This window comes from Photinus pyralis, unplaced genomic scaffold, assembly GCF_008802855.1.
Source record: "Photinus pyralis isolate 1611_PpyrPB1 unplaced genomic scaffold, Ppyr1.3 Ppyr1.4_LG4, whole genome shotgun sequence".
In the NCBI taxonomy this organism is placed as follows: domain Eukaryota; kingdom Metazoa; phylum Arthropoda; class Insecta; order Coleoptera; family Lampyridae; genus Photinus; species Photinus pyralis.
The window spans coordinates 47832941-47856473 of record NW_022170511.1 but is presented as its reverse complement, the minus strand read 5'-3'; the positions used below and the strand labels follow the sequence as shown (position 1 = coordinate 47856473).

At 36.8% G+C, this 23533-nt stretch overlaps 1 protein-coding gene across 3 annotated transcripts; it reads right to left on the bottom strand.

The window, feature by feature from the left end:
• Positions 1 to 4144: 4144 nt before the first annotated feature.
• LOC116168283 (pyruvate carboxylase, mitochondrial-like) lies at positions 4145 to 22932 on the bottom strand. 3 transcript variants are annotated; one of them, XM_031484013.1, is made up of 12 exons: positions 22776 to 22932; positions 22675 to 22728; positions 17654 to 18148; positions 17512 to 17606; positions 17065 to 17465; positions 14404 to 14530; positions 13867 to 14359; positions 10683 to 10715; positions 10142 to 10539; positions 9830 to 10089; positions 5094 to 5479; positions 4153 to 5045 (listed from the first exon to the last, which is right to left on the bottom strand). In XM_031484013.1, exons 3-12 carry the CDS (start codon positions 18126 to 18128, stop codon positions 4153 to 4155), a joined length of 3561 nt encoding a protein of 1186 aa, XP_031339873.1. In that variant the 5' UTR covers positions 18129 to 18148; positions 22675 to 22728; positions 22776 to 22932. The 3 variants fall into 3 exon arrangements, with proteins under 3 accessions (XP_031339874.1, XP_031339873.1, XP_031339875.1); XM_031484014.1 differs by having other exon boundaries at positions 4145 to 5045; positions 22675 to 22932; XM_031484015.1 differs by lacking the exon at positions 10683 to 10715 and having other exon boundaries at positions 22675 to 22932.
• Between the last annotated feature and the right edge of the window lie 601 nt (positions 22933 to 23533).

Here is a 23533-nt window from a genome sequence, read left to right as displayed (position 1 = left end):
ACAATTAACTCACCTTTGTAGTATCCCAGAGTACATACTGTAATTTATAATTCTATTTACAAGAAGCACATTTCAACACTGTCCATACTGTTAGCACTAACGCTACATTATAGTTTCGACCGTTAAACAGCTGATTGTTACTGGGCATGCGCGGCACATGATCACGATCCTCAATTCCATTCAATGCCCCCCTCAATTCCTTTTTAATTCATCTAATGCCTTTCAATTCCCTTCAATTCCCCTCAATTCCCTTCGATTCCCCTTAATTCCTCTCAATTCCCACAATTCCTTCTGCAATTCCCTGTAATTCCCCGCACGTGTACACCAAAATTCCCCAGTGAAATACCCCTCGATGTAACCTGTATTACCTATTTAAATATACTGACAACAAAGTAGTGATGCGCGCATTCGAATGAAAACTATCGAACTATTCGATAGTCGCAAACCATTCGAATAATTCGATAGTGGACAAGTAATTCATTCGAATGAATTGTCTTCAATGAACGAATTATTTGCAATTGCACACACAGTTCATAAATACTAAATACCTTATGTTACGTTGAAAAATGTAAATATTATTTATTTCTTAATCCAGATGGTCACGGTTTGGGATTGGGAATTATAAATTTTATAATACCTACATAAAATATAAAGCGTCGTTTACTAATTACTTAGTAATTACTCATACCATACGCATTATAAATTTATAAGGCATAAGCAAAGTGAAAAAAGTCGATGATTTTCATTTTTATTCGATAGTTGTTCACGAGGTTGTTCATTTATAATTTATATAAGATCCATGTATTTGTATAAGTAATACACATAAAGGAAAAAAATTATTCAAAAAATTCATTCGATAGTGAATTCATTCGATAGTACTTATTACTAAATAGTAATTTATTCGATGGTTTTTTTTTCTCGATAGTTCCCAACACTACAACAAAGTTGAGATTTGAATTACGTCATTACTTTTGCACCAGACACAGACCATGTCAGCATTATATTTAATCACGGAAATGTGATATTATGCTTCCTATGCAAGGAGTCTTTTAATTCTTTCAGGCCATACACCTATTTATTTTATTATTTTAAGTTACCTTTACTCAATTACAAACTTTATTTGAATTTAGCTAGCAATGAAAATTAAGTAGGTACAGTGAGAAAATATAACTGATTATGCGTATAATTTCTAACGTTTTTGTTGGATTAGCGGTACACGTAGACCGTTTTAACACTGCTTTAGCAATTTTGTGTGGAATTTACGCAAGCAAGGTACTTTTGCGGAATTCCCTAATGTGGGAGTGCTTGTAAGTTATACATATATGTTGTAAGTATAGTGTATTTGTGAGAGAAAAGAACAATGCCATCCATACTACCATTGTATACCATTGTATATAAAGATGTATATTATATACAATATTTTTTTCGGAGCAAAAAAAAAGGCAATGTAACCTTCCTTTTTTCCAAAAATCGACTGTACTGACTTCTCAATCAAAAGTTATAGACTAGAAACAAATTTCGAAAGAAAATTCGAAGGGCTGTAACTTTTGAACTAGCCGCCCAATCCTGGAACTGTTTGAAATTATGGATTCTACAGGCCACATTCTATAAGAAAAATGTTTTTCCGGGTCGATCTGGGACAATTTTTTTTGGGGCCTCAAAAAAAGGCATAGTATAACCTTGCTTTTTTGCCAAAAATCGACTGCACCAAAATTTCTCGAGAAAACACTTTTTCTTATTAATTTTGGGGCTTGGAATCCAAAACAATTCGTACTTTTTCGATTAGACTTCTCAATCAAAAGTTATAGACTAGAAACCAATTTAGAAAGAAAATTCAAAGGGCTGTAACTTTTGAACTAGCAGCCCAATCTTGGAACTGTTTGAAATTATGGATTCTACAGGCCACATTCTATAAGAAATTTTTTTTCCGGGTCGATCTGAGACAATCTTTTTTGGGGCCTCAAAAAAAGGCAGTGTATAACCTTCCTTATTTGCCAAAAATCGACTGCACCAAAATTTCTCGAGAAAACACTTTCTCTTATTAATTTTAGGGTGTAGAATCCAAAACAATTCGTACTTTTTCGATTAGACTTCTCAATCAAAAGTTATAGACTAGAAACAAATTTTGAAAGAAAATTGAAAGGGCTGCAACTTTTGAACTAGTAGCCCAATCTTGGAACTGTTTGAAATTATGGATTCTACAGGCCAGATTCTATAAGAAAATTTTTTTCCGGGTCGATCTGAGACAATTTTTTTTTGGGGCTCAAAAAAAGGCAGTGTATAACCTTCCTTTTTTGCCAAAAATCGACAGCACCAAAATTTCTCGAGAAAACACTATTTCTTATTAATTTTGGGGCGTAGAATCCAAAACAATTCGTACTTTTTCGATTAGACTTCTCAATCAAAAGTTATAGACTAGAAACGCATTCAAAAAATACTACATCGGAACTGGGCAGGTCCGCACAGAAAAATCAGGAAAATTCTCTCTTCGCTGACCTATGCAAATTACGCAATTACAAAACTACGAAAATGAAAAACAACACTAAACCGTTCTGTTAGGAGCAAAAGATGTAAAATTACACGGCCTTGCTGGTCAAATCAAAACAACAGCATAATATATTGGTCTTTAAAGCACTTGCAACGTTTAAAGCCACTCCGCTGCGCGTCGTGCCCTTAAACTTCTTGCGCATGCTTTAAAGACTTTATGAATCAGTGAATCGCAATTCATATATCGCACATAGATTCTAAACTGAAGAGTTTCTATCAGAATCTCGCCCCCAAGATAAGTAACTCGCCCCTCGTCCGGAACCCACAGTGGAGAGTCGAGGTCTATCACGGCATTAAGTGTCGTAACTCATTTTTCCACCCCCTTGAGCGCCTGTTCACGGAGAAAATGTTAGTTTACAAACTAAGTCAGTATACACACTGATGAAACAATTCGATTTCCACATATTTAAAAGAATGTAATCAAAACATGAACAGTAACACAGAACAAAAATAAATTATAAAGAAATGCGAAGATTAACGTCTGCATTAAATATAACACAAAAATAATAACAAACTTAAACTGTATGATGCTTTTGTGACGAAAGTCGATGCCAAGATGCCGTTACGTAGCACATGTGGTTCCCAACTATCAAAAATGTGTACATCATCGTAGATTATATCAAAGGGTACCACCCACTTTTTGATTATATATACAGGGTGGAGCCTCTCAGGCGGAAGGTACCTGTAGAAGGGCGAGTCGTATTTATTTTCCGATTGTGTAGAAGTTCTGGGTCAGGAAGTGACGTCACACTAAACAGAAATGACCTTGTGACGTCACAGCCAATCAAGTAGCAGAAAACCAATGTATGTTATGGGCCAGGAAGTGACGTCACACCTATCAAAAACGAGCTCGTGACGTCACAGCCAATCAGAGACGAACACGCCCCCTTCGCCCTTTCCTTTCAAGTTCGTGAAACGGTCCAACAACTTTTCCATCTGGTTCAACAGCTCTTTGGACTGGTACCGATTACAAAATATGTTGGACCGCTTTACGAGACTGTTGGAGCAGTTGTACCGCTTCACGAACCTAAGAGAGAAGTGCGTAGGGGGACGTGCTCGTCTCTGATTGGTGAGATGTCAGTTCCTGGCTCAGAGCATACATTGGTTTCCTATTACCTGATTGGCTGTGACGTCACGAACTCATTTCTGATTGGTGTGACGTCACTTCCTGATCCAGAACGAATATAGGTCTTCTACTTAGTCGATTTTCTATTAATTTTAGTGACAAAGGGTTGTACAACCTTTCTGCCGATGGCTTTAAAATATAATACTGTAAAATTCACTTTAAAAACGGTACCTACTTAAACCATTATAACCCCATATTGAAAAAATGGTACATTAACAATTTTATAAAATATAATATTTTAATTAAACGCTATTTTACAATTAGCACCAATTATTAAAGGTAAATGTACAATAAAATTATTCTTAAATACAATATACATAGAATAAAATGTTATAAGAACCTCTACAACATGAACAGTATAAAAACATACTATATAAAAATTGAAATTTAAAATATATATCTATCATCCTATCTATACAAGCACTCTATTCGCACAGCCAATTGCGATCAACGATTAATTCAACAATTTCATTAAAAATCTACTCCAAAACAACTAACAAATCTTCAGCTTCAAGTTTCATATCCATCCCTATTTTAATCTCTTTGATTACTCCGGCAACCGGGCTCTGCACTACCGTTTCCATCTTCATCGCTGACAGAATCACTAAAGGAGTTCCCTTTTCGATTTTGTCCCCGGCCTTAACGCGTATATCGATGACTGTTCCGGGCATCGGGGCGCCCACCTGTTTACTATCGCCTTTAACCGCCTTCGGATGAACGATAATCTCCTTGCTCGCCTCCTTGTCTCTGACGAAAACAGATCGAAGAGTTCCGTTCAGCTCGAAGAAGACCTCGCGCTCGCCGCTCTCGGTTAAATCTTCCGCCATCGCTAGGGTTTTTATTCCCAATGTTTTCCCCTTCTCGATCGACACTTCGAATTCTTCTCCGACTTTCGGACCGGTCAGGAATATTCTTGTGTCTAACTTGTCGACCGGTCCAAATCGGTCACGGAAATTTAGGTAATCCTTCGTCACCTGAGGATACAACGCCGCTGACATTACGTCGTGATCGCGTATGCCGGGGAAGTTCTCTTGGAGGTCGGTTTTCAACTTGGTAAAATCGAAGGGAGGTAACGTTGCTCCGGGTCGGGTGTCGATGCGTGGCATGTCTCTGAGAACTTTCGACCTGAACGGCTCCGGGAAGCCGCCGTAGGGTTGCCCGATATGTCCCTGAAGGTATTCGATTACAGACTTCGGTAAGGAGAGTTCTTCGGCTTTGTCCTGTACGTCCTTCGCCGATAGCTTGTTTTGCACCATGAACTGGGCCAAGTCGCCTACGACTTTTGAGGAGGGCGTTACCTTAATAATGTCGCCCAATAGCATGTTTGCTTCCGCGTACGCTTTCTTAACATCCTCGAAGAACTCGCCCAAGCCTACAAAATTTCAACTGACCCATTTGTTACGTTTAATAATTAACAAACCTAATGAGTAAGCCTGGAATTGAAGGTTGGTGTATTGCCCGCCGGGGATTTCGTTTTGATACACGTCGGCGTTGCCAGATTTCATTGTCGTGGTGCATTCGAAGGGCGCATACAATGTTCGCGTTTGCTCCCAATACGCAGAATATTCAGAAATGACAGGCAGCGTAAAACCGGTATCCAATGGCGTGCCTTGCAAACTGGCCACAATTGCGCCCATGCTTGGCTGGCTGGTCATGCCCGACATTGAGTCAACTGCAACATCGACAACGTCGGCTCCTGCTTCGGCACAGGCTAACATTGACGCGACACCAGCGCCGCTAGTGTCGTGAGTGTGAATGTGGATTGGTAGATCTGGATATTTATCTCGCAGAGCCGTTACTAATAACCTGCAACGAATTAACTATGAGTCGATGAAGTCAGTTTTCATTAATTGGACAAATATATTGGTATTTTTGATTTTGCTCAACATTTACTTGAAATGCAGTTGATCTTGTATATTATGAATTTTATTGCGTTTGAGTAGCCAAATTCGTATAGAACCGTCCGTCATATTTGCTCTTGAGTTCTGTCAGAGCAGTGCAGTCGTCTTTCTTTATTAAAAGGACTGCTCAAGCCTTTAGTAAGGCTTTTAAAAAAAGGTTTCGTGTTTTGACGCGAATACAAAATGAGAATGACTCTTTTAGACAAGATATTGTTGATTTGATTCATTTTAATGTTGGTTTCTTATTGTAAATTTAGTCAGTGATTGTCTAATTCATTTAATTCTACTTTGTGTAAATTGCTTGTATCATAAAATTAAAACGTGAAACTTAGGGAACGTTTAATGGAAATATTTACGCGAGTTTAAAGTTTTATCTGGTCAGGTGGTGATAAAAAGTTGCTATCGGACAATAATTAATTGATTTTTTGACCAATGTCACGTGTGAGATAAGCGATGCAGGTGGTTAGCAGTTTTGGTGGTGTAGACGGAATTTCGAGTGTCGTCGGGAATAACGATGTCGTTTTTATTAGGTGGTTTTTGCTTAAATAGCAAGAAGGAAGAATAAACGGGGCTGTCTCGGGATATTTTTAAAGAGAGTGTATTTGTCTGTGACGGGCTTGCGCAAAACCAAATGTTGAAACTGGTGTTAGATTTTCTTTTATTCCAAGTGCATATGTATCAAATCAAATATAATGGATCCAAAATGTAATGAATTACAACAAAAAAATTACAGTTATCTCTTGTTTTGAAATAAATACAAAGTGCTTCAAGGCTTGACATTTTCAACTGTTTAGGGATTGAGCTTTGCAAGCTTTTTCAATCGGTTCAGCTATGGTTAGTGAATCTCATCATGTCAAATCGGTTACAAGTACATTGTACTTCTCCTTCAAAAATTCGCCCACGAAATTTTTCCTAGGAAAGACCAACTTGAAATGAATGCTATGTACTCAATGATTAGTCGTAAATCTTCTTTTTTATTAGTAGGTACATGGTAATTTGGTAAAATTTCCTTGGACAAATTTTTTCTTGAGGCGAGTATATACAGTGTGTCCAATCTTGGTTGAGACTGCAGTGTATCTCGGCTGTTTTTAAAGATAGAGATTTGCGGTTTTCGCGACCGTGTACCACTTTTTTGTGGAACTTTTAATACCAGAAACAGAATCAATCTAGCTATGTTTGTTTCTGAGATACAGGGTGAAAACGAAAAGTTTGACTTTCTGGTATGTTATTATATCTTACTACCCATGTAAGATGGAAAAAAAAAGTAATAAATGCCGATTTTAGATATTTTTCCGTAGGAACCAGTGGCGTAGTAAAAAAAATGTTTGGACCACCGTTTCTGAAATTTGACCCAGAGTTGGTATTTTTTAAATGCAACACCCTGTATACCTTAATAACAATTTGTTGCATTCTTTTTCCTGATTACAACCTAACCTTTTTTATATGGTTATACATTACCATAGAGTAACGTTATTTACTCTATGACATTACCTACATAGTATTTTTCAAAATTTTGAAGTGACATGCTTCTACCGTCTGTCTTTTTTATTGACTGGTCTTAGTTACCATGGATACAATAAACAAAACATTTCCATGAATCCATGGACTACTATTTAAACATCGTATTTAAAAAAATATTGGTTGTGATAAAACAGGAAAAAGAATGCAAAAATTGACGTTAACAGGGTGTTGCTTTCAAAAAATACCAACAGTGTGTGAATTCTCAGAAACGGTGATCCAAAAATTTACTTTCACTACGCCACTGCATTGTACGTAAAAATATCTAAAATAGACAGTTTTTGTCTTGACCCAAAAACCCTGTATCTCATAAACAGACGTAGCTAAACTCTGTATAATAGGAACTGAAGGTCAAGTCATCTTTTTATGTTTTGTTAGAATAAAGGTCCACTCAAACCGACGCGGGGGCTGGAATACGGGAACGCGACCGGGATAGGTATTTGTATTTGTACAATGGGATACATACAAGTATGCATACAGATGCGTCACATATTGATTAATTTTGTTATTTGTCTGATGTTGGTTTACTCTCTCTATCTGTACCTTATATCAAAGACAAAGGTGACGATTATTCCGACGTTTAAGCATTAAAATAAAAGACTAATTTGAAGCTGCAACATTGAACTACCGGCTTGTGACATGTGACAAACAACAAATGTCATCCGATATGAAATATCATAATGACATCAAGAGAGATAACCAGTTCGTATTATACAGCGTTTTTATTGATCCTGTTTATGGTATTAACTTTTACAAAAAAAGTGGCACAACAGGGTGGCGAAAAAAGTCTCTACCTTTAAAAACAATTGAGATACACTGCAGTCTCAACCAAAATAGGACACACTGTACAACATGAGAATAATACTGCGGAGAGAAAAACGAATCTAACGAAAGCAACATTGGGAGAAATTTTCTGCGCTAAGTTCAAGATTATAATTCGATTCAGTTCTGTTTGTCGACAAAAACATTAGGCCTGTTTATCAGAACCCGATTCGTCTACTGAACACATGATTTTAATGAACAGACCTGTTTCTGGTGACAAACAGAACTGAATTGAATGCCCTTGAACTTAACGATATCACTTCCATTCAAACCGGAAACCAATGTTTGTTTTTCAAATGCAATGCCTATTTTTTTAGGATGTTTAATTGAAAAGAGCAATCAATTTTCTGTATGACAACATACCACATGCATATGATGCAAAAAATGAAGAAATTCGTGACTCAATATTTAGAAAACGTATGAAATCTGTGTACCATATCACACAGAAAAGACCTATTTCAATTTGTTCAATGTTTCGTTTTGACCGCGCACCCTGACAGCACACGGCATGCTAGATTTCATAAGTTTTCTACATATTGAATCATGAATTTCTCTATTTTTTGTATATCAACCATTCTACATAATTTATGTTGTGCAGCAAAGTGAAAGTGAAAGAGAAAAAACAGCCATTGCATTTGAAAAACAAAAGTTGCATCGATTTCCGGTTAAAACGTAAGTAATACCGGACGCTTCAATATGCGATCGGATAGATCGTAATGTGACATATAAAATTATATTTGACAAATTTTTCGTATTTCGTCAAATAAAAGAGACATTGAGGTAATTCTCTTATCTTGAACGCACTGTATATATTGATTTACTTAAAAAAATTGAAGAAAAATATGGATTTCTTGGTTGCATCCAGAGCTGGGCAGTATTCGATTTTGTAAATACTTTTTAGTATTCAAATCCTTTAAAGTATTCAAATACTTTGTAATTAAATACTTTTATGGAAGCAGTATTTGTATTTGTAACTCAAATAGTTTCACAAATATTTAGTATTCGAATACTTCGCATAGTATTTGATGAATACCTTCCTTTTTTTAACCAAAAATCGACTACTACAAAATTTCTCGGGAAAACACTTTTTCTTATTAATTTTGGTGCGTAGAATCAAAAACAATTCGTACTTTTTCGATTAGACTTCTCAATGGACTAGAAACAAATTTCGAAAGAAAATCCAAAGGGCTGTAACTTTTGAACTAGTAGCCCAATCTTGGAACTGTTTGAAGTTGTGGATTCTACAGGCCACATTCTATACGAAAAATTTTTTTCCCGGCCGATCTGAGACAATTTTTTTTTCGGGCCTCAAAAAAAGGCATAGTATAACCTTCCTTTTTTACCAAAAATCGACTACACCAAAATTTCTCGGGAAAACACTTTTTCTTATTAATTTTGGTGCGTAGAATCCAAAACAATTCGTACTTTTTCGATTAGACTTCTCAATCAAAAGTTATAGACTAGAAACCAATTTCGAAAGAAAATTCAAAGAGCTGTAACTTTTGAATCAGTAGCCCAAACTTGGAACTGTTTGAAATTATGCTACAGGCCACATTCTATAAGATATTTTATTTTTTAATTTTTAATATATTTGAGTGACAAGTATTTGAATACTTTTTACTGTATTCGAATACCTTTGAAAGTATTCGAATTTCTAAAGTATTTCAATACTTATTTTTTTAAGTATTTGAATACTTTTCAATGTATCTGTATCTAGTATTCGCTTGTGCTGGACGTAAAAGTATTTAGTATTCAAATACCTTTGATTTGTGTAAAGTATTTACTATTTAGTATTTAGTTTAAAGTATTCTGCCCAGCTCTGGTTGCATCCATCAGTGCAACTCTACATACATGTTGAGTTAACCAAAAATCATTCAAAAATTCTGAAACACTTGGCCGTTTGTTGGTACTGTACCTTGCAGCTGACGGTTTCAAAAGTCCCGCCATGTCTTTAATACCAAGGACGTGAGTGCCCGCCTTAACCAATTCGTCTGCGATATCCAAGTAGTACTTCAAATTGTACTTAGTCTTCTTAGGGTTACTAACGTCGCCGGAGTACGAAATGGCACCCTCCACAATTCCGCCCGCGTTACCGGCCGCCTCCATCCCCACTATTAAGTTTGGAAGATAGTTGAGCGAATCGAACACCCTAAAGACATCCATTCCAGTTTGCACCTTTAGAAAACCGTTGAATTACGAAGATTATCTCAGTATAGGAGGTACTTACCGCCATTTCACAAAATTTGAACACGACATTATCGGGATAGTTCGTATAACCGACCGCGTTGGCACCTCGAAGTAACATTTGGAAGGGAATGTTCGGAATCATTTTGCGCATCTCTTCGAGTCGCTCCCACGGACACTCGTGCAAGAACCGCAGCGCCACGTCGAACGTTGCGCCTCCCCAATTTTCCAACGAGTACAGCTTGTTAAAATTGTGAGCCACAAACGGCGATATTTTGAGCAAATCGTGCGTACGAATCCTGGTCGCGAGAAGCGACTGATGCGCGTCTCTGAACGTCGTGTCCATCAGCAACAGGGATTTGTGGTTGCGCACGGCCTTCGCGAACGCCTCCGCGCCCTGCTCTTTGTAAATTTCCCGAAAACCTTTCGGCGGTTGAACACCTAATGCATTTTGGTATTTATTAGTACACCATCGCAATTACTTGTCGAAAAAAAAAAGCGAAAGTTGTTATTATGCGAAATATAGCAAATTAGAACAATTTGAAAGAAAGCACGTAAGAAGAAGAAAAATAAATGTTAATTACTTTGAGATTCCTCCGGGCCAACGCACAGGTACTCTGCAGAAAAAAAGAGGTCGTGTAATAACTAAAAAAAAAGGCGGTGGCACAACACAAATGATAACATCCATTCTTATATTATACTGAAAGTATGGACTTAAACGAAAGGCGTTTAAGCTCAATTAATCTTCTGCTTTATTTCATACCAATGTTGTTCATAATTTCTATATTATTAATAATTAATCACCAATTTTAATTAGGGTTGCGTTCATTCATTATTCAATAACCCATGCATTATCATGTTAAAATATTGCAGGACTATAATTAGTTATTGTTTGGTGGTTATTAGCAAAACAAATTAAGTAAAAAAGTGTGGAATAATTCTAGAATATACCTAATGAACATGAACGTCATCAAAATTACACAAGAGGGAAGTAACGAAGGTTTGTCCTTTCAAAATCTTGACCTTTGTTAAATTTGCAGACGTTTTTTTACGTTGTGGTGCGATTCGTCTAGTGGAACCCCTTCAAACTTTTTTGAAAAGAAAGTTGCAATTTTTTTGGGAATTTCAAAAAATCCTGATCTCGCCAAAAAATTAGATCCAAAAATATTTGAACATGAAAATAAAGATTTATAACTTTCTTGAAAATTAGAAAAAATACTATTTTATTTGCTGCTTAGCCAGACGATTTTTTACGTTGATTCGTCTAGTGGAACACCTTCAGACTTTTTTCAAAAGAAAGTTGCAATTTTTCTTGGGAATTTCAAACTTTTCTTCTATACGTTATTTTCATTTTAAAAAATCCTCCTATATCAAATTTAGTCTAAAACTAATGTATGCAGTCGTTCTATTACTTCGGGGAAACATTTAAGAGTTGGGAGTTTCGTTACCTTCCTCCCCACTCATTCCACACTTGTTTGAATTACCCCAGTGCATGTTTTCAATTCATATGCCGACCTACTTGATTTTGGTACCATTGTGTCTATGGGAAACTAAATATAATGTTTGCTAAAGTCACTAGATATAGAAAGTACCGAAATCCATTGGGCTCGTGTGTTAGAGAGAGAACGCGTGATTTTTGCCCAAAAATGGCGGAAGTTACCAGATTCTAGTAACTTTAATGTTAGGGATTGTTCCACCTGTTTGGAGATATCTGTATATATTTTTATCAATTTTTATAAAACATGACAGTACTATGAAGTTAGGTTATAAAAAATTACAGCTATTCAGATTTTATTTGTCAATTTTTTTAAGTTGGCAGCAAATTTGCCCAAAAATGGCGCATGATTGCGGTACTTTCTATATCTAGTGACTTTAATGTTTGCTTTCGAAAAGTGCCACCTTGTGACTATGAATAACACTAAATAAATCCTGGTATGCTATTGAAATTTATAATGTATCGACTATTAAACCAAGTTCTTGAGAATCTGTGAAAGAGAAAAGAGTTGTAGCCGTTTTTCTTGACCGCATGTGGTTCTTCTCGGATCATTTTGTTTCCAAATTTTTTAGTTTTTAAGATAATGCCGTTTTCACATCATTTGATGGAGAAAATTCCCCAAAAGGTAATCGAATCAAACTAAATACAATTTCCAGCTATTTTATCTGGGGTAAATCTGAAAAAGTAGTATATGGACCACCCTGTATCGTTATTGAGAAAATTGACTACAGTCAAACCAATGGTAGTATACAGTGATATTCATGTAGAAGTAGACATAGGGGATTCCTATATCTATTTGCAAATGATAATAAGTCTTCTGAAAGACGCCTAATTTTATGCAACCAAAATAACTTCTTGAAACAAATAAAGATCTGACTGTCATTTAGTTATTAATTTTGAATATTGTTGCTTTGACTTCACAGAAAATAAATCTCTTAAGCTTAAGGTATTGGCACTATACCAATTGGAAATATCAACTTTTTCTTTAGTTGAATACATCGTACACGAATGAAAATTAGAATACGGAAATAAAAGCGATAATATTCAAATTAATTAATATGACAGGCAGATCTTCATTTGTTGTAGGTAGTTATTTTGGTTGCATAAGGTTAGGCGTCCTTCAGAAGACTATCATTTAAACGTAGGCATAGGACATTCCTATAGGAAATCCCTATGTCTACTTCATGAATATCACTGTATGCCACTTTATTGTGACACCATTGAGAGATATTAATTCTGTAATGGGCTTTTGTTGTAATTTCATAATGGTCGCACAGAGGGCTTACTGAAAGCTAGACGTCACTGTAATTAGTATTAGTACATTCTGCAGTAGAACATTCTTCTTATTTTGTTAGAAGATTAGAGCATGCCAAAATTGGGATGCAACTCGCAATTAAACATCTTATTGTCCCACTTTCAATAAAATATATAAAAATGGATGCAAGTTCATAATACCGGTAATTAAAATATGGTATTACTCACCTAAAACTGTGTTAACATGCTAAGTATCTGTTATTTTATTGTACAGTATATGGAAAGCTGTACAAGATACACAAAAGAACTATTTTATTTATTTTTTCTTTATTTTTAAGTGGGCGCAGTTCAGCCAGGGTGCTTTACTAACTCAACCCACTATACAGGGTGTTTATTAAACATGCGTTAAAAATGTAAAAGGCTATTCCTTGGACTATATTTTGTCCTTCGATAATTTTTGAAAGGGCGCTTTGTTTCAAATACACGGAGCGAAAAAGAATTTCGATCCAATTTAGGTAATTTTAAAATTATTAACGTAGCCGGCGTTGAAACTGATTCATTTGTCTATTTGACTTAATTAATAATTTGACTTAAATCCCCTGGATATTTCCGATGGGGCCACCTAAAGTCATTAGTTTATACTACTCCAGTGGAACATGTGGAAGATTTGAGGAAAAAAAAGCGCCCTATCAAAAATTCAAAAATCATTGAAGGACAAAATCTACTTAGAATTATTGTCCAAGGAATAGTCCCTTAAATTTTTGCCGCATGTTAAATAAACACCCTGTATATTTGCAGGAACTGGATCGCAGTTTAAGGGTCTACTCCACGGTGCCAAACAGTTTTCTAGATGCTAGGTATCTTGGATACTTTTGTTAAACCACTAATCATAGACAGTTTTCCTTATACTGTACCACATTAGAACAAAAGAAAAATTGAAAGCCAGACCAATCACATTGTACAGAAGCAACACTGACATGTGATCTCACACGGTAGTGTTAGATTAAACGGTCACTTACCCGTCGAAACTGGTGGGACGTGCGGTTTGACTTCGGCAGGCAACAACTTGGTGGCCAAAGGCGTCGAAGGTCCGTTAACTAAGACCTCCCCTAAATAATTGAGCAATTTTTGGGCCCTGTTCTGAGTGGGTGTAAATTTAAATAAATCCGGATTTTCGTCGATAAAATACGTGTCTACTGCACCATTTAAAAATTTTTGATTTTCCAACACGTTAAGCAAAAATGGAATGTTTGTCTTTACTCCTCTTACTCTAAACTCCCTCAGGGCGCGATTCATTTTCGCGCACGACGACTGCAAGTCCTTCGAGTGCGCGATGACTTTGACGAGTAACGAGTCGTAAAACGGAGAAATGATGGCCCCGGCGAACGCGGACGCGCCGTCCAAGCGTATGCCCATGCCTTCGCCCGATCTGAACACTTCGATGCGTCCGGTATCCGGCTGGAAACTTTTCGCCGGATCTTCTGTGGTAACACGACATTGCAGAGCGAACCCCTAAAACTTCGATTACCTCATGCGGCGCCCTTTCGTGTACTTACATTTGGATGAATTTTGTCCTGAGCCAATCCGAGCTCTGGTAACGTCATACCTTCGGCGATTCGAATCTGAGATTGTACCAAATCGACTCCCGTTATTTCTTCTGTTACGGTGTGCTCCACCTGCAATCTATTGCCCACTTTTAAGACAGTTGTTGGAAATGAATCAGCGTTGTCGCATAGAGTAGATACTAAGTGCTTAAGTTAAGCAAGTAAATAGTAAAATATATGTGATGAAGTTCTCCGTTTCTGATTCCGTTGAGATTTTGAAGTTTTTGAAATATTAAAAAGAACCACGACTGTGTTTTAAAAGTAAATTGGATTGTTATGAAAGTTCTAAACTCACTTGCCTGTTGAGGGCCCAGAACGACCCACATAGCAGGACCTATACAGGGTTATTCTTGACGAGCGTCAGTTAGAAGGATATGGAAAACCTTTGAAAATGAAGATAAACTGATAAGTTCTTTAAGGGTTTTGGCACATGATGAATTGAACTAAAATATTTTCAAGATGGCACCACTTCCGGAAATACCGGAAGTAGCCATCAACTTTGTTATTTTAAATAGGGGCTCCCTATTTTTTCTACATTTTCGGTTTCTATGTCGAATTTGGAGTACAACGATACCTCATAGTTGACCCTTTAGTCCAAGGGCTTCGCCGATATTCAAGTGTTTATGTCAAAAATTGAATTTGCAGGGGTAATATTAAAAATTTATTATTTGAAAACGGTGAGAGATATTGCAAAACTGTTTTCACTGATTTATTAAAGAAAGATCGAATTTTCTTATGGTATCCGTAACTTCATTTTTTCAAATTGCACCCCCCATTTTGTTCTTCACCGTTGTTTTCCTTTTTCCCAGACCTTTAATTTGATACAAAATATGAAAAGCTGCTTCAAACGGTTTCCGAGATATTCCATGTTTTAGTTACTTCTTGTGGCAAATTGATAAAAAAATTCAGTCGCTTGATGTTATTCTTTTGTTTTTATTATGATAACGGCTAAACGTCAAATTTTCGCTTCTTGAACAGTTTTTAACTTTTATTTCTGGTCAATAATGGCTCGTTTGGGTTACACTATTGAAGATTTTTTGAATTTAATATTAATACACGGTAAATGGAATCGAATAGGTGCCAGGACTTGCCGTCTTTTTTCCGAAAGATACCCTCACAAGGCGCAACCCACAGAGGCTACAATTCGCAAATTACTACAAAATTTCAGGAATAACGGTATCTTTCAAACAAAAATACAAAAAAGGAAGCCTGTGGTAGACTCTGAAGAACAAGAAATAACTGTACTGGCGTATTTTGCTGCAAATCCAACTGTATCGCTTAATGATATCCAAAGAGAATTTGACATATCTTCATTAGTGTAACCCAAACGAGCCATTATTGACGAGAAGTATAAGTTCAAGCAGCGAAACATAATAAAAACAAAAGAATAACATCAAGCGACTTAATTTTTTTATCAATTTGCCACAAGAAGTAACTATAACATGGAATATCTCGGAAACCGTTTAAAGCAGCTTTTGACATTTTGTATTAAATTAAAGGTCTGGGAAAAAGGAAAACAACGGTGAAGAACAAAATGGGGGGTGCCATTTGAAAAAATGGAGTTACGGATATTTAAGTTTTTGAGAGCTTTGAAAAAGTGTTGTAGTTTCACTTTTTAAGGGCCGATTCTACAATGAAGGTATATACCGAGAATAAGCTATACCTACCTAGAATAAATGTCGACGGTTGCGTTGGTTACAATTGTGTCAACCAATGAGATACATGTTGCTATGGCAGTTATTCCAAGGATATCTTATCCCGCGTAAAAGTGTAACTGTAAAACCGGCCCTTAGACTGTTACGCACACCGTAAGAAAATTCGATCTTTCTTTAATAAATCAGTGAAAACTGTGTTGCAATATCTCTCACCGTTTTCGAATAATAAAATTTTAAAATTACCCCTGCAAATTCAATTTTTGACATAAAAACTTGAATATCGGCGAAGCCCTTGGAGTAAAGGGTATCGTTGTACTCCAAATTCGACGTAGAAACTGAAAATGTAGAAAAAATAGGAGGTTCCTATTTAAAATAACAAAGTTGACGGCTACTTCCGGTATTTCCGGAAGTGGCACCATCTTGAAAATATTTTAGTTCAATTCATCATGTGCCAAAACCATTAAAGAACTTATCAGTTTAATTTCATTTTCAAAGGTTTTCCATATCTTTCTAACTGACGCTCGTCAAGAATGACCCTGTATACATTGCATATAACATGCACATTCCACGTGGGATTTTGTATATCTATAGAATGTGGAAAAGTATGTCGCAAATGTCCGATGTATGTGCATGGGATATAAGTTTGGCAGACGTCACATAATACATAGTATATACGTTTTGGATGTCTTATGTATATGCATCAGACATGCTGTGTATATTGGTATACTGACAACTGGATATACCATGAATATTCCTGTAATATGCAAAGATGTTCAATAGGATATTCTACAATCCATACTGGACATAAAATACATATGTCTATAATGAATATACATAGTATATACATAAGATGGACAGGATATTCCCTGTACATTATGGATTTAAAATGTGTATACATAAGATATCGAATGCTATGTGAGAAGAGAGGAATAATAAATAAATAATAAATGTGGTTTACCTCGCGTTTACTTCGATGAAGTAGAAGTTGCCGGTGTCATCGCACAGAAACTCGACGGTACCCGCGTTTTCGTATCCGACATACTTTGCGAGTTTGACAGCTGCCTCGGTCATCTTATCGCGAATTTTAATATCGAGTTTGGGGGCGGGTGCAATTTCCACCACCTTCTGATGGCGGCGCTGCACGGAGCAGTCGCGCTCGTACAGATGGACGACGTTCCCGGCCTTATCACCTAAAAGTTGCACTTCAATATGTCTAGGTCGCTCAATGAATTTCTCAATGAACATTGCTCCATTTCCGAATGCGCTTTTTGCTTCCGACGAGGCCCGTTCGAAATTCTCTTCGACTTCCTCCATCTTGCGGACGACACGCATGCCCCTACCTCCACCACCGTACGCCGCCTGGTGGTTTTAAAGTTTTTTAAAATCAACTTGGCGCCAAACTTACCTTAAATATAACGGGCAGTCCGTGTTTAATACAAAACTCTTTCGCCTCCTCCTTCGTGGTTACAGGCCCATCAGTACCCGGCACAACCGCAACACCTGAAACGACCCGGTTCAACCCGCATGCATCAGATTATGTAACCGACCTGCGGCTATTGCGGCCTCTCGCGCGGCCACCTTGTCCCCCATTTGCTGCACGACTTTCGGACTGGGCCCGATGAATCGTAGTCCGGCATCGACGATCGCCTGGGCGAAATCGTGCCTCTCCGAAAGGAATCCATACCCGGGATGCACCGCGTCAATATGGTGATCCTTGCATATCTGAATGATGTCCGGAATGCTGAGGTAGGCCTGTACGGGCGCTAGCCCTTCTCCGACCAGGTAACTCTCGTCGGCCTTAAGTCTGTGAATATGCGCCCTATCCTCCTTCGAGTAGATAGCGACGGATTTAATTCCCAGCTCATTGCAGGCGCGAAATACTCTGACTGCGATTTCACCACGATTCGCGACTAGGATGCTTCGGATTGGCCTGTATTCCACCTGTGTCGAGTAGAACTTCGGTTTGAACTTATACTTCGTTTTGGCATATAGGGAGTTCCTTGTGGCAAGACGGAGCAGCATTTCACTTATTCTATATCACGCTAAAATGAAAACTGTAATGAGCGAATTATCTTGGAAGATTATAGCAATTGCTATAAAAAATGTAAAAGGTCATGATTTCAGTAGTAAATATTGTAACCTTCGATTAAGTATTTTTAAAGAATGTGAAATAGGTTTTTTTTAATGCGAGAATTCCTACTGTCTCTCCCCTACTGATAGATTACATTTCATAAGTATTGGTTGATAACCTATTTTTTACATAATTTGATCGGATGATATCCAAATTCTTGTTGTATCTTCATTCAAATTACATAAGCGCACAGAATAATTTGGAAATTGATATGTTGAAATTACTGCATTTTTTGAATATCAAATTTCAAGATAATTTCTTTTATCCCCACTTCTTTTCAATATTCCCTTCTCGAGATATTTACATTTACAGTTTGGCCTCTTCTCCAAAGCCTACCACTTTCCTTTTGCAATTACCCTCATTTTACATGTTATTCTCGAGATATTAGCAGTGAAACTTAACCAGCACCAAAATGGGCCGTGCAATCTGTTGTGGTAATTGCAATAGATAGGTACCCGTGTAGGGTCGGGCAAGAATAACCCTACCGCAGAGAGCACTGCGTGTCGTAAAAGGCGACTAAACAACAGCAAGTCGGCAGCAATCCCCCCCCCCGCCCCAAACCCCCTCTTTTGATAAGGGGCCAGAAAGAAGGGCGATAGTGCCGATAGTTGGTAGAAAATGGTTCCATTCGTTGAGACCTTGAATTAGAATAGGTATCATGAAAGATAAAATTAATTTCTAACAACCCCCCCTCTCCCCCCTCTCTCGTCCCGTCACCTACTGATGTCGAAAAAAAGTCGCGCGGGAAAGTTATAGTTTGTACCAATACCAACCAATTTATTTTGATGAGAGCTTAGATTAGAATACTATGAACGTGTGCCCCCCCCCCACCCTATTTTCAAAAGTTTTACTTGGCACCACTAAAGGCATGCGTGTGCAACATCTGAGATCATTATGTGTCGTATGTAAAAGTTATGCACGTTTTACTTTTTTCAAAAACAGCATCTCAAGAAATAATTCATACTCCCCCCCTCAAGACAGCGAAATTTGATGGCCGTACAAGTTCATTTTTTTCAAAATTCACCTTTTTAATCTTATTTTATTACCAAATACGAAGTTCATTTGTAGCAAATAATGCATTTGTGGCACTTGTTCACTTTATGGCATTCTTTTGTTTTTTATTATCACAGCCTACTCCGATGTATAAACATGTAATTAATTAAGCAGTAGGTACCTACTTGTGGAAAATATTGAATAACCTATAAAAACTACGGGGTTTAAGCACATGACACTCCTTATAAAAATTGAAGAGAACACAAAAGACAATCAAATATGAAAATAAAATAGTGGTTGCTCCATTTGAAAAAGAATAGTTATCGCACAGTTTGGAAATTTTACAATTTCCTTATAAACACCCTGTATCACTAAATCCAACTTTCTCATTATCAACGTGTTACTCGGATTAACATTGATCAAATGTATTTTTTAACTTTAAAATCAATGTGGCCACGATTTATCAAAGTGACGTTTGCTTATGAGGAATTATTCGGAAAAAAATTAATAAAATGGCAACGTTGACAAGAATACAAAAAGTGACTAGGTTTCCATGTAGAGGTTAACAAATGACATTGAAACAAGTAAAAATATACAGGATGTTCTATTTAAAAAAATCAGTTATAACACCATAAAAATGGAACACCCTGCACATTCAAAAATAATTTCTGTTTATGCGCACCCATCTATAGTTGACATTTGCACAGAAAAGACCGACGCACCCTGTATATACGATAACCAAATACTATAATACTGAGTCGAAAATTTTTGGTGGCTCTTTAAAAACCGGGAAGTTTTGTAAATTGTAACTTTTGACTCTTCCGTTTCAATCGGTTGCCAACCCCTGCCCTCGATGTAGTTCCAAACGGCAGAAGTGGGTCCGGACGGACGGATGGACTAAACGCAAACAATAGCACATTTTTTTATCGTTTTTTGGATGGAGTGAAACAGCCGGAGAAGTAAAACGGTTATTGCTCTAATGCGAGTAACTTCAGCGCATTTTCCGTGCATTGATCGGTACTTCCCGAAAGGCCGTAGCTATGTGCGCTATGTTTTTCTTTAGTAGAGGCATCTATGGTTAAAATTTCAAAGAAATATCTTCATAAATAAGGAAATTGGCCAGCATGGGCATATATAATACGTACAATATGAGATATGTTTGCCTTTATCAAAAGCACCGGTGCTTAAAATTTCAAAAAGATATTTCGGTAAATCCAGCGCATGCGCACATACTAGATTTTTAATCGGTTAATTAATAAGTAAGGTTGCTCTTGACAACGTGCGCGAAATCGTCAACAGTGAAAAAAAGTATTTCGCGCACGGAACAAAGTTGAACTTAAACAGCAATTTAATTAACAATCGGTTCAGTTGTAGAAAAAATATTGTATATAACGCTAGCGCGAAGTTATTTCGCGCATTTGACTGATATTTTAACTCGGCTTCGCCTCGTCAAAATACCTTCAGTCTCAATGCGCGAAATTGAACTTCGCGCTCTTGTTATATAAATAACTATTATGCAAAATAATAATGTCCTTTAATTTTGTTCCTATAATATATTTTTTAGCGCATTTTCCAATGAAGTTGGGTGTGCTATTGCAGTCACTTTCTCTGTCCGTCCGCTTGTCCGAGGTCTTAACTACTCCTACAGTTTTCAAGATGTTTAGCTCGTTTCTTTGCATTCGGTGGCGTATATCTCTGGCACCTGAGCCAAGGAAAATATTGACGATTGAACTTTCCTAGAGATATTTTTTTGAAATTTTATCTATAGATGTCTCTAGTAAAGATAGGCATATCGCATACTGTAAACATCAGACAACAAGAGAGGGATAAAATAAATAAATCAATAAATCAGATGTGCGCATGCGCGAATTGCGCAACTGTCAAATTTCTTATTTATAGATATATAGAGAACTCCTATATGCTTATTATAGGTAGGTAAAATACAAAATATCAGAATGAAAATGACATGCGAGTATCCTCCGATTTCTGGACGGAAAAGGATGCGGTTTATTTAATCCATGTTGATATAGTCTTCGCTACTTCTCGAGCTCGACGAAAAATTGAAAACATTCCAATTTTACAATGGTACATGGAGTCCCACTTGCGACACTTGTACAGGGTATTTCCGTAATTGAAAAAGCGGACATCACTTTAGTGGAGGTTGGGAGGAGTATAAGATTTAATTTTAGTGATACTTAATACTTGAGAAACGTTTGTACAAAAAATTGCATTCTCACGGTCTGAATAAATTAAAATTAAGTGCAGGGGAGAGGGATTAAGTATCTCTCTAAGCTTGGTCTCTAAAACCACCTATGATGACTGACTCGACCCGGACCCTTATTAACCCCAACCCCGGGGTGACGGGCACTGTCCTGTGACCATTACATCAGTTAATTTATTCTTTGCTAATCATAGCACACGTAACTGTAGATACACTACAAAAGAACTGCAATGTGCATAATTTTCTGCGGGCGACCCCCCTTTCCCCCAGTTTCAATACGTGCTTGTAGCCTCTAATAATTGAAGATAACGGACAAAAGTGGATGAATAACTATACGAATGCACAAACTAATTGAAGATTACATAATTAGAGACTTATGCTAATGATTTAAATGAAATTAATGTATACTTACCTACTGCTTTTTTCTCGGCTTTTTTTAAGTGTTTTTCAACCTAGGCATTTCCCAAATCAAACTAAATTCCGCATTTTAATAATTATGATCACGAAGTCAATTGCATTTTAATGTATTTTTAGAATCTATTTTTTCCAATAACTAAAATACAGGGTCTTTTTTAAAACAAAAGCACCCTGTACATTTTTGGTGTCTATTTTTTTGGGATTTCTAGGTACAAATTAAGTAATTGCATGACATTTACATTTCCATTGTATGGCAATATCCTTGAACTCCCTAAATATTTAAACAACGATATTTTATAGCAGGCCATTATTGATTATATTTGATATTTTATAGCGGGTAAATTGTTGTTTGATTCATAAATGGTTTTAATGCCTATTGTACTACAAGTACGTATCAATTAAGATAAATGTGGCATGAATCAAAATCGTAGTAAATAGCGTAGCGTGTAGTTTAAACTAACCAAAATATTTATAGGCACCTATTCTTTGAGGTCTTCCAGTACATGCCGCGGTCAGAACGGCACTGGAGTGCAGCAGGAGCATACTAAGGGTCAGTCGTCGGTGTTGTCTTTTCGAGGTAGTCAAGGTTCAAACGCTTATCGACTTAGGAAAAAACAGTTTGGTAATTACGTAAAAAGTTCAAACTCTAAAAGGGACAATCGTGTCTTACAAAGGGACAAGTGTCATTCACGCAACCTTCTAAACTAATAATAAAATAAAAAGATGAGAGCATCACGTAACAAAAAAAAAGCGACTCGTCGCCAATTACATAAGCCGACTTGATCATTTACGCTAATTACACTCACCGCAAGTTGAGTAGAGGTAGGACAGAAGTAAACTCGATGAAAATCAAACACAAACTAAAATTTGATTTGTTATTAAACAAAAATTCGTGCCGTCAAACGACCTGCAACCAATGGCGGCACGCGAGTGTCGGAAAATTTGTTACTGCGACTATGGCAAACATTTAAGAATGCCGTCGGAAGGTTTACCAAATACCGGCAAGTTGGTTTACTGTCCCGTATTTTTTTTAAATGATGCAGACATGCGGTTAGAGCAATCGTCGGGTAAAACCCAAATGTACGACTATGAGTAAATGAAACAATATGCGCGTGCGCTTATTTTATTTTGCATTAATGTAATAAGGTTTTATTTAAATAGCCGGTGTGTCAATTTTATTGTTTGAAGTTTGTATTTAATAGTAGCGATAATTGATGAATGCTAAACAAGCCTTGAACGGCCGTGAACTCTCACGAAGTATAATTCGGAAAATAAGGGCGGCCCAAGGCAAATAAAGGGCTTTTCATAGCTGGACCATAAAGTATCTATGCTAATTGCGTATTAATTGCCAGTCATTAAAGCTCTATGTCATAATTGAATTATTGAATCAATCATTTTATCTAGGCCAAGTATCTGCAAGGATTTATGATTTAGGTTTTTACTACACTTTTACTTTGTACCTATCAAATGGGAATAATTACCTAGTTAAATTCAAATTAAAAGTTGCATTTATTAAGTGTTCTTCTTCCTTTTGCATACATTTTATTCATCTTGTCTGACCTCTGAGAAATATAGCGTATTTTTAACATTTTTATAAGGGAGTCGATTGTGTCCGTCTGTTCGTCCGTGAACTGCCAAACGCTTGGGCCGATTCGTTTCAAACTT